Source organism: Mastomys coucha, unplaced genomic scaffold (assembly GCF_008632895.1).
Source record: "Mastomys coucha isolate ucsf_1 unplaced genomic scaffold, UCSF_Mcou_1 pScaffold22, whole genome shotgun sequence".
Taxonomy (NCBI): Eukaryota; Metazoa; Chordata; class Mammalia; order Rodentia; family Muridae; genus Mastomys; species Mastomys coucha.
This window is the reverse complement of record NW_022196905.1, coordinates 260,915,721-260,926,860: the sequence shown is the minus strand read 5'-3', so window position 1 is coordinate 260,926,860 and position 11,140 is coordinate 260,915,721. Positions and strand designations below refer to the sequence as shown.

The 11,140-nt window shown below is 53.2% G+C and overlaps 1 protein-coding gene across 1 annotated transcript; it reads left to right on the top strand.

Moving 5' to 3' along the window:
- Positions 1-4,486: 4,486 nt before the first annotated feature.
- Snai3 (snail family transcriptional repressor 3) lies at positions 4,487-11,118 on the top strand. The gene is made up of 3 exons (XM_031337395.1): positions 4,487-4,681; positions 8,544-9,149; positions 10,295-11,118. The coding sequence occupies exons 1-3, from the start codon at positions 4,606-4,608 to the stop codon at positions 10,474-10,476; spliced, it is 864 nt and encodes a 287-aa protein (XP_031193255.1). The 5' UTR covers positions 4,487-4,605; the 3' UTR covers positions 10,477-11,118.
- Positions 11,119-11,140: the final 22 nt, after the last annotated feature.

Genomic DNA, 11,140 nt, shown 5'->3' with positions numbered 1-11,140 from the left:
AAAGAAATCAAAAGTCCACGATTGCCCCTACAGGAGAGGAAGAGCCACACCCAACTGCCCCTGTTGTTGATGGGAGCAGAAGCAAAGGGCAGGAAGGAATGGATCCCTTTTCTATGTCCCACATGACTAGCCACTGTCCTTTTTGAGTATGCAGTTCCCACTTCCTGCAGTAAGGAAAGCAGTCCCTGTGTGGAGAGAGGGAAACAGCGAAGAGATGTCTTCTTACCATTCCCACACTCTTTCCTAGGCGTGCACTATCTTCAGAACATAGCACCTCATGATAAAATTCAGTCCATACCCTCTCTTTCCAGACCTGCAGAACTCCTGATTCCTTTGATGCTGTCCACAGAAGCCCTGCAGCTACCATGGGACATGGCAGACATCTGTGTCCAGAAGGGCCTACACCCTTCTGGCTCTGCGTCTGGGCTTTGAGGGTCATCACCCCCCTTAGCAAAGCAGAAGGCAGCATCCAGCTGAAGTGCCACCTTCTTATTGTTCCCAAATAACACCTTCAGGTGACTCTACATCTAGGACTTGCTGGAGGGCCATCAGAGCCAACCCTAAGGAGGGTAGAAACCCAGAACAACGCCAGATGTTGGCAGACCCATATTCAGGTGAGGCAGTCTTAGATCACAAAGCAGCCAACCACTCTTTCCCCCTCTTCTCTTTCCACTATTATTCCCCCTCTCTCTCAATTAAACCTCTTTTTTGGGGGGGGGGATTTCGAGACAGGGTTTCTCTGTGTAGCCTTGGCTATCCTGGAACTCACTCTGTAGACCAGGCTAGCTTCGAACTCAGAAATCTGCCTGCCTCTGCCTCCCAAGTGCTGGGATTAAAGGTGTGGGCCACCACCACCCGGCTCAATTAAACCTCTTACACGTGAAAAAAAAAAAAAGACAAACAAAGCAGCCAACCATTACCTTGTATTGTCTGAGGATAATAATAATAATAATAAAAATCTCTGGAGACAAGTAGCTGAGATCTGCAATACTAATGCATGGCTCCTGAGAGCAGGGGTCATGACCCTTCTTGAGAGTATCACACACAAACCTATTGCCACATAGTCACTTGTCAGAGGGAGGGACAGTCTCCCCAGGCAGAGAGCAAAGCAGCACTGTGTCTGCAATCAGGCAGCTCCTGCCTTAGATGTGCCTCACCCTCTCTAGGCTGGAAGTTCAGCAAGCTAAGGGTTCTTCCACCTCGGACTATTGTAGGAGTAGCAGGAAGCCACCTAGGACTCCCCTGGGACTCTCCCTCCCACTCAGCCCTCTTCCCCAGCCCATGCTGCTGTGCCCTTCGGCATCTAGGATGTCAGAAACCTGGGCTGGCAGCGACATGCCTGCAGTTTCAAGTTATGCAACAGCAGCGGAAGCTAGCACCCTGCTTCCTAGAAAGCAAACACCCTTGTCACAGGTTCCTGGACCTTCTTCTTAGGAAAGGGTCATGTGGCCAAAAAAAAAAAAAAAGACCATGGGGCTCCTCAGCCTTGGGCCTCTGAGGAACTGGCTAGTGATCCCTGGGTCTTAGAAGATCTAAGTGCTCCCTGCAGCATCAGAACAAATGGTGTGTGATTTTAAGGCTTTTATGCCTCAGAGCCTCACTTCTGAACCAACCAACCAGCCTAGCCTGACCACACTTCATCCATCTACCACCCTACCCAGCTGCAGAAGTCTTGCCTTCTCAGAACCATGCACATTTGTGTGGTATGTGGTATCACCTACTTAGTGCAGGAATCCCCCCTTCCCCAATTTGAGCTCACGAGGCCTTGTTCCCATTGCATGAAGGGTTTTTGGAGACCCTATTTCAAGCTTGTGTGAGGTGGGGAGTTTGCCTGGAAACCAGGGGCCTGCGGAGGCCCCAGACCCTCAGCTGAAGATCTGCTGTCAGGAGGAGGTTGAGGGGAGCTTGCCTGGAAACCAGGGGCCTGCGGAGGCCCCAGACCCTCAGCTGAAGATCTGCTGTCAGGAGGAGGTTGAGAAAGGCTCCCTGTATATGAAACACCAGGGTGGGCCAAGCCTGTGTGAGGGGCAGTAACAGTCTGTCCTCCTGTTGGGCCTGGTTCAGTGAGATGTCAGCCCTCTCTGCCCTCTTTCTGAGCACTCAAAACACTGGAGAAAAAGGCTTCATCCACATACAATACGTGTCCAGACCTGGCACAGTTGAAGGACTCCCTCTACAAAGGCCAAAGGCTCTTCTCAACCAAAATCTCGTGATAGTGATCGAAACACCTCCTGTAGATCAAAGACCCTCTCCAGTGGTCCTTGTACTCAGTGTCAGGCCAAGGGAGTGGGAAGCCTGAGCCCCCTTCCATCCTCATTTTGAGCTTTTCCTCAGGCAAGAGCAGGGGCAAGATGGACTGGTGAGGCTGTCTGCAGATCACACCTTCCGTAATCAACGCACAGTTCTGAACTCCAGAAACCCCGGGGAAACCACAGGGAAGGCAGACTGTGTGCCTGGAAGGATGAGGCCCTGAGAGCAGGAGCCGTGACAGCTGTGTTCCCCGCCACACACACACACACCCCACGAAGGCTGTGATGAGCTCATCCACAAGTCTGCCGGGTTTCTGCAGGGCAGACCCAGCTGCTGCCCCAACGTTTTCAGGATGTCATCTGTGCTGGTATTGTGGGCCACTGGAATGGCATGCCACAGAGTGTTTCTCTGAGAGAACACCAGAAACGTGTTTGGAGGCCAAAAGTCCAGCATGGAGGGGTGTCAAAGCTTCGTGGGAAGGGGACAAAGGCTTTCTCGTTGCTGCCAGCTCAGGCCTTAAGCCTCTATCCCAACTCTCCAGCCACCCGTGTACACACCAGAATCCCATGGCCCTCTTTGTTAGGACATTAATCAGTGGCTTAGAGCCCATCCAAATGACTTCCTTTTGAATCAACAACATCTGCAAAGACTTCGCATCTGAATTAAGTCACACAGTTGTATACAATGCATAGACACAGTCCAACCCATGACACCATCTATTAACTCGAGCAAATATATCAGGGACCAAGGCATAAACAAACCGTATCTTCTCTTGTGGGCACGTTGGTGGGAGCCCCCAGTGAGGTAGCACATGGAGTGAGTTGTTACTGCAGTACAGGGTGAGTGTACCTCACCATTGTTAGGGCTGCTGGCTTTCCTGTGGCCCGCTCCACGTGCTTCTACTGAAGGAGGTTAGTGAGCAGCACAGCTTGTAGGCCGCAGACAGCTTGTCTCAGCATCTTTAGGAAGAGCCCTGAAGAGGCTTGTGTTGGCTGAGGCAAGCCTCTCTCCTGCTGGGCAGGCTTCCCACTGCAGTGGGCTTAGAATTTTAAACCCTGGTGCTGAAGACAGCTACCCCCTCTTCGGGGGGCTGCGTGAGACCTGCGGTGAGTCCCAGCTGAAGAATGAGCTTGCTCAGCAGCAAGGTGAGAGGATTCAGAGAAGTGAGGATCTCCAGTTGCCTTTAGGGTAATGGCTTATGAATGTCCGAAGTCTATTGGCCCCGCCTCAAAGGTGGGCCCAGCACCTTTCATGAGACTGGCAGTTCCCCTCAGGTATGCCAGATCATCCCTCATTAAGGAGGTTAGGAGACGAGCTTGGAGAATCAGCCGACAGCTACACGTTGTGTGGGTGGACAGGAAGGATATGGCAGGTGAGAGCTGGTTCCGAACCATAGGCTTTATCTATGCCCGGGAGGGGAGGGGTTACAAAAGGCTACAGATAAGCATCTTACAGATCCAAGGAACAGGGGAATGAGCAGCCAGCAGGAATGTGTCCTCAGAGAGCATTCCCACAGATGCCCTGTTTCCACACACTTACACCGTAACAAATGAGTAGTTGCAGCCACATCTGACCAGCCAGGAGTGTGGACTAGTCCCAGTTCTGTTAACCACAGAACTCTCAGAACCTTGGTTTTCTCCTAGAAACGGAATGACACCAGCTACTGTGCTCTGCAGCCGTGAACATGAACGCCAGGGTGACTCAGCCCACTTCTCCCACTGTCGCCTACGCTGCAGACTCACCTTCCTTTCCCACCTCAGCCCACAGATGCCAAGGAACGTGTGGTTATAGGGCAAAAGCTCAGTTCTGACCACACAGCCTTGCTGCTCAGCCACAGACACACCCAATTGGTGCTATGTCCACCTACCCCAGAGCCTGTCCCACCGGACTCTAAAGTCGTAAACATCCACTCAGAGAACCTAGACAACCAGACAAGGCTGTTCCGACTCTCCGGGGCATGGATTGTAAAGGATGCTGGGGTGGATAGGAACTTAGCTTGCCCAAGTTGGCTGGCCCCCGTCACCTAACCCTGAACTCTGCTCTTTCATCCAGGGCAGGTCGATGGCCAGCCCCCGCGGGGTCGGTGCGTGACCATGACGCGGGCCAGCCGAGTCCCGTGGGGCTGACACCGCCGACCACGCGGCAGTTTCCCCGCCCGCGCACCTGTCCTGGGCGTGGCTTCGCGGCCCCGCCCCGTCGTGCTCCGCGCTGGTTGGCCGAGGTGGTGCGCTATGCTAATGAGCCTGACCCTTCTCGCACCTGCGGACCGCGCTGCCTGCGGGCGCCGCCAGACTCTGCAGCCGGGATTCCCGCTGCAGGCTCTAGACTCACTCTGCCTGCCCTCGGGAGGGGACCATGCCGCGCTCCTTCCTGGTGAAAACGCACTCCAGTCACAGAGTCCCCAACTACGGGAAACTGGAGACACAGAGAGGTAGGGCTTGGCCGGGCCTCCGCCCCCAGCACGCTGCGCTTCGGGGTTGGAGGCAGCTGGGAAGTCCTTGGGAGCTGGGTCACACCTGCCCCAGGTGAGAGGGGAAGGGGTTAGAGTTTTCCAGTTCTACAGGGGACGAGGTTCCCTTCTGGCCGAAGACTGCGGTTCCAAAAAGTGATGTGCCCAGGGCAACTAACTTCTCTGCCTCGGAAAACTCGGGCATGCCTTGGGTTCCCCACTTGAAAAAGTTTCCTGAGTCCCAGGTGTCCCTGGAGCTCTCCCCCAGGACTGCCAACACTACAGCTTCAGCTAAGCAGACCCCAAAGTCCTCTCTCTGCAGGCCTGGAAGGGTCCAAACTTAAAGTGTGTCCCAGGCGCTGTATACACCCACCCACCTAGAGAAGGCCTCACTGACCACAGTGCCAGGAAACTTGTCCTGCCCACAGATGGTGGCTGGTGAGAAAAGGCAGGACTCCCCCAGAGCATCCTGCCTCGTGGGTGGTGAGCTCACCGATAGAGCGAACAACCTCTGGTGGTTTTTCCTCTTCCCAGAAGCCCCCTTGCTCTCCTGGTGCCGTGACCAAGGAAGAGCCGCCCACCATTCACCGGCTCAGGTGTCCACCATTCCTGCTAGGCTCAGGGGCTTTAGGTCTGAGCACCTGAGAAGAGAACCCTTAATCTTCAGGGCTGGCCTGATGGTCAGAGCTACCCAACTCAGGTGGGCAGCTTCTTGGAGAAAGACCTACTGGGGGGGGGGAGTTGCCCAGTGCCTAGGGACACCTTGGGTGTCAGGGTTCAGGCCAGCACCCCTCACATAGTGAGTCCTACCCAGAGCCCCAGTTGGTGGGAGTTTCTTGGATCAGGCCCCATCAACTACGCGGCCACCAGGGGGTGCTATCTAGGACCCTGCTCTTCAGGGGAACATTTTGAATTCAATTTAATGAGTCACCACCAGCAATTCTATAATAGAAGCTACTATAGTAGTAGCTTTTTTTTTTTCTTTTAGTTGGGTGGGTAGGTCACCTTACAGAGGAGATGGAAAGTTGTACTTACAGTGAATGTAGTTTTTTTGTTTGTTTTTATTTTCCCTTCTTGTACGGAGGATGGACTCAATGCCTCACGTAAGATTAGTCAAGCACTTACCACTGAATCATGCCTCTGGCCCCAGGCCATTGTTTTAAGAGTTTAAAACCTTAGGTTGCCCTTGGACAGCACATACCAGCTTACCACTTAAATGGGCAAATCAGGTCCTGCAGGGCCCTGTTGTGGACAGGAGTTTGTCCAGAGTAGTCTTAATGCCTCTGAGCGTTCCCTCTTGGCTCTCCCAGGACCTCATGGTTCCAGTGACTCACTTCCTGTTACGATGTCATACGAGTATACCTGAGGTGCTGAGGTCTGGGGTCCCCCTCCCCCTTCTGAGGGGGCTTTGGGGAATCCTTGAGCTATGGGGCATTGAGACCCTCATCTCCCCCACCCCCACCCCTGGAACCAAAGCTGCAGAAATCATAAAAGCGCAAGAGAACATAGGAAAAGCACGTGCAGAAGCCAAGGCTTGTGCAGAAGCCGTCCATGGTCACTTCCACCTGCATGAGGCACCTCTCGTCTGCCTGTGGAGTGGATACAGAGCACCGTGTTTGAACCTGGCAGTACCTTGGTGGTAGAAGTAAGAGACTTTCCTTCAGACAGGACCCCAGTGAAACTTCCGCCATTCTGTGGTCCAGAACTCTGCTGACAGAGTCTCTTTAGCAGTCCTGCTCTCTCCTCCAATCCAGAGTATCATTCGCTGGCTATATAGTTAGAAACAATGTGTCCAAGAACTCAGGTAGGGAGAAAGTAATGGAATGGAACTTCCTGGTTCTCCACATCCTTGCCAGCACTTGTCTCTTCTTGCAAGTTCTAGCCATCCTTGAAGGAAGACATATGGTGCCTTGGGCTGGAGAGATGGCTCAGCAGTTAAGAGCACTGACTGCTCTTCTCAAGGCCCTGAGTTCAAATCCCAGCAACCACATGGTGGCTCACAACCATCTGTAATGAGATCTGACCCCCTCTTCTGGGGTATCTGAAGACCGCTACAGCGTACTTACATGTAATAAATCTTAAAAAAAAAAAAAAAAAAAAAGACATGGTGCCTTTAATTTGCATCTTTCAGGTGTCTAACCATGGGTGCTTTTTAAAACATTAGTGGATATCAGAGATGACATGCACATAGCCTTCCCCTTTTATCTTATGGGTCGGGGATATAAAACTCAGGTTGGCAGACGTGGCTGCAAGCATGTCTACCTGCTCGGCCATCTTGCCAACTTGTGTATTGTCTTTGGAGAAATCGATATTCCTATAGCTCCTATTTTTGAGGGGTGGGTGTCCCATGTACCCCAGGCTAACCTTGAACACTTTGTAGCTAAGGATGACTTTCAGCTTCTGATCCTCCTGCCTCTACCTTCCTAATTACGATTACAAATGTGCAATGTTACACCCAGTGTGGTGAAGGAACCCAGGACGGCTTGAGTGCCGGGCAAGTTCTCTACCAGCTGAGCTGTGCCTCTTACCCTTTTGTATCTATTTTTAAATTGTGTTATTAGACTTTTCATAGTGGAGCTGTAAACTTTCCTTGTACCTAGATTAGTTTCTAATCAAACATTTCCTTTGGGAATGTTCCTTCCCAACATGTGAACGGCCATTTCTTTTTTTTTTTTTTTTTCAAGACAGGGTTTCTCTGTATAGCCCTGGCTGTCCTGGAACTCACTCTGTAGACCAGGATGGCCTGGAACTCAGAAATCCGTCTGCCTCTGCCTCCCAAGTGCTGGGATTAAAGGCGTGCGCCACCACTGCCCAGTGTGAACAGCCATTTCTACCCAAAGCCTTGGCATCAACTTAGAAACAAGGGTAGAGGTCTGTCTCAGCGTGTGTGGCAGAGGAAGCAGATGGAGGGCTGATTGGTGCTTCTGTCTTTGGGGAATCCAGAATTTGCCTCTTATTTGCAGTTTGGTGTCTCGTGTGTGTCGGGAGGGATAGCATCATTGTTTGATTAAACCCATGAAATTCTGGCCACAAATACAGGAGCCACAACCAAAGTACACACAAAGTCAGGACTAGATCCGATGCTGCCTAGTTAACCTGCAGCCACTTGCCTGGCTGGGCATGTTCATGCATACACACAGGGTAGCAAGTGTGTGCTGTTGAGTGGTCAGGAATGTAGCCGAGCACAGCACATCATGACACACTCAAGGAGACGCCACAAGGGTGACCCTTGTGGTGAGTGGAGGCTGATTGCTGTGGGGGCGGCTGGCTGGTTTTACCAGGTTCTTTTTGTTCTGTGTGGGAGCCCAGGGATGCTAGCCCCAGCTGCTACCCACTGTCCAGAAGTGGGGCTGGGGCTCCTTTAGACAAGCTGCCCAGACTTGAGCAAGGAGTCCCGTGAGGAGCGGATTCTTGAGGTCTCCCTAGGTAGCCCAGGCTGGCTCAGATTTGAAATCCTCCTGACTTAGTCTCCTGAATGCTGAGTTTGCAGGTGTCTACCCGCATGCCTGTCTTTGCAACTGTTTATGTTCCTGAGTACTGGAGGTCCTGGAAGATATGCTCTTCCTTTTAAACAAGTTCAGTTCACCTTCTAGTGTCTGGACGTGTCTAGTTCATGCAACCCTCAGCCCTTACCTCCCCTTACCACAGTAGACGAAGGTGAGGACTTTGGCTGCTGTAGGAATGACCAGTTCGTGGTAGGCATCTGTAGCTCTGGCTTCCTGTTGGCTGCTGCTGACCTCTAAGATAGGCCAGACGACAGCCAGACAAGTGAGCTGAGTTTGAAAGCTCAGGCCTTGGGATCTCATTCCTCACTATGTGTTGTCTCTCCCCTCTGCCCTTCTAGAAGCTAATGGCTCCTGCTCTGCTTGTGAGGAGCTGGTGGAATCCTGCCACCTGCCAGACAAGAAGGCCCCTTGCAATCCCAACGACCCCCTACAGCCTTGGGACAGTACCTCTGCTATTGCCTGCATCTCCCTGCCTCTTCTGCCACACCAAAGAGAAACTCTGGGAGTCTCTGGACCAGAACCTCAGGAAACCAGCTGGGTGGGCCCTCGGGCTGGCCAGGCCCCCAGTGTGACTCTCAAAGACAGCTTCCATCTGTCCCCGCTGTTGGTGCTGCCCACACGCTGGCCCCCAATCCTGGGCCCAGATGGAGCTCTAGATGAACATCTCAGGGCTGAGGGGACAACTCGAGTCCCAGGTAGCTTTGAGTGCATCCACTGCCACAGGCCGTATCATACGTTGGCTGGCCTGGCCAGACACCAGCAGCTGCACTGCCACCTGCCCACTGTGCGCGCCTTCACCTGCAGGTACTGTGACAAGGAGTATGCCAGCCTGGGTGCCCTCAAGATGCATATCCGCACCCACACGCTGCCCTGCATTTGTAAGGTATGCGGCAAGGCCTTCTCCAGGCCCTGGCTGCTCCAGGGCCACATCCGCACCCATACAGGTAGGAGGGGCAAGGCTGCAATGCTAGAGAAAGATCCAGGTGTGGGGGGGGTGGATAGAAGAAAGGAGAGGGTGGGTCTCCTAGTTGGCAGGGACCTTGCACCTCCTGCAGCTGCTGACACACATCCCCATGGATAAAGAGCAGCACAGACATGTCCCCTCAAGGTCCTAAGGCCAGAAACCTAAACTCCAGGCATGGCTAAGCCACATTCTCCTCAAAGGCTGTAGGGATGACACTTCTTGCCTCTCTGGTCTCCTGGCAGCTGCCCTACTCATTGGCAAATGGCCACATATGTGTACCTGTCTCTCTGCCTTCTTACTGCTTTCTCCCCTGGGTATGTCGCTCTGCTGTAAGGGGAGGAAGACCCCTGCCAGTCATAGAGTTAGGATTCGCCCAGATGGCCTTGTCTTAACTGTTATCTCTGCAAAGGCCCGATTTCTGAGTAGGGTTGGAGGGGGGAGCTAAGGAAGCAGGTGTCTCTGAACGACAACACTGAGAACCGCAGAGCTTCTGCTGAGCCTGTCTACCTACACCTCATGGCTTCGGGGCCAGGGAAGTCTGTAAAGGCGAAGGATACTGTGGACACTCCCACAGGAAAGGCAGACTCTGGACTTAGAGAACTGTAACCAGTTAGGGTGCAAGTCCCTCTTGTGGGCTGCAGAACCAGACAGACACTTCTCAACGGCCCCTTCCCCTACCTCTTGGGAGGGTTATCCTGAAAGCCAAGGTCTTAGCAGAATGATTCTGTCCCCACCCTTGGTGGCCCTGGTTGAAGCTGGTTCCTTTGTCTAGGATTCTAGCTACTCCATCCAGCTCTGCCTTCACAATGATTCAATATAACACTTACCAGTGGCCGGGAAGCTGCCAGGGGCCTCCCGCTACTTCTCATGGTCAGAAGGGATTGGTAGAGACAGAGCAGCCATACTTTGTCTTTACTCTGATGCTGTGATCCTGGCCTGACTGACAGTCTGACTGTTCAAAGGGCTCGGGCCTTGGCTGCTTGGGCTGTGGTGGGCATTTGGAGGGCATTTGGAGGTCAAGAGTAAATTACTTAATGGTCAACGGTGACATTTCACCTTTGGCCACCATCTGTGGGATTGTCCTGGCGGTGGCCGCTCACCTGACCTCCTTTCTTCCCCCCACAGGTGAGAAGCCCTATACTTGTTCTCACTGCAGCAGGGCCTTTGCTGACCGCTCCAACCTGAGGGCTCACCTGCAAACTCACGCTGGTACCAAGAAATACAGGTGCACCGTGTGCCCCAAGGCCTTCTCCCGCATGTCTCTCTTGGCACGGCATGAGGAAGCTGGCTGCTGTCCTGGCCCCTAGGTGGGCACGGCAGGGTGGAGGGGCCAAACCCGACAATACTCTCAGAGGTTCTGTCACCCAGGACAGGGCCCAGCTCATAGTTGCCTGTGTCCTGCCAGAACCAAGCCCAGTGGAGCCTTTGTGCATCTTTCCCTAAGGCCACAGAGGAGACTTCCGACCACAAGGCTCACCAAAATAAGAACCAATGGTTCTGTTTTCAGTTTGGCCTGTCTGCTGGACCTGTTCCAAAAAGGAGCGCCTATTGGGAAATAGCTAACACTGGACAAAACCCACCATGACACCAATGATCCTGGCCACCTGGGTCCCTTTGTGTACAACTTGGGATGACCATTTTTACTTGAGAGCACAATGTGTGTATAACCCTGGAAAGCACAGCTACCTGTCAGCCAGCCTCAGTTGCCTTTGCCGTGGGGTGAGAGACACATTCTCTCCTGCCCCTTCGGTACACATACTCGTGCATGCACAAACACACATACACCCTGGTCCCTCCCTGTAAGATGAGGCGGGCCCAGGGAGGAGTGGCCTGAAGCTGGGTCCCAGCTCACCTGTCCTCAGCATTGTTGCCTTGCTTGGGCCCGGCCTCCGTAGCTGGTTACCGTCTCAGGAGAGCAGCTGTGGGTAATAAAGAGCCTCCACACTCAGGCCTCCTGTCTTGAGCCTTGAT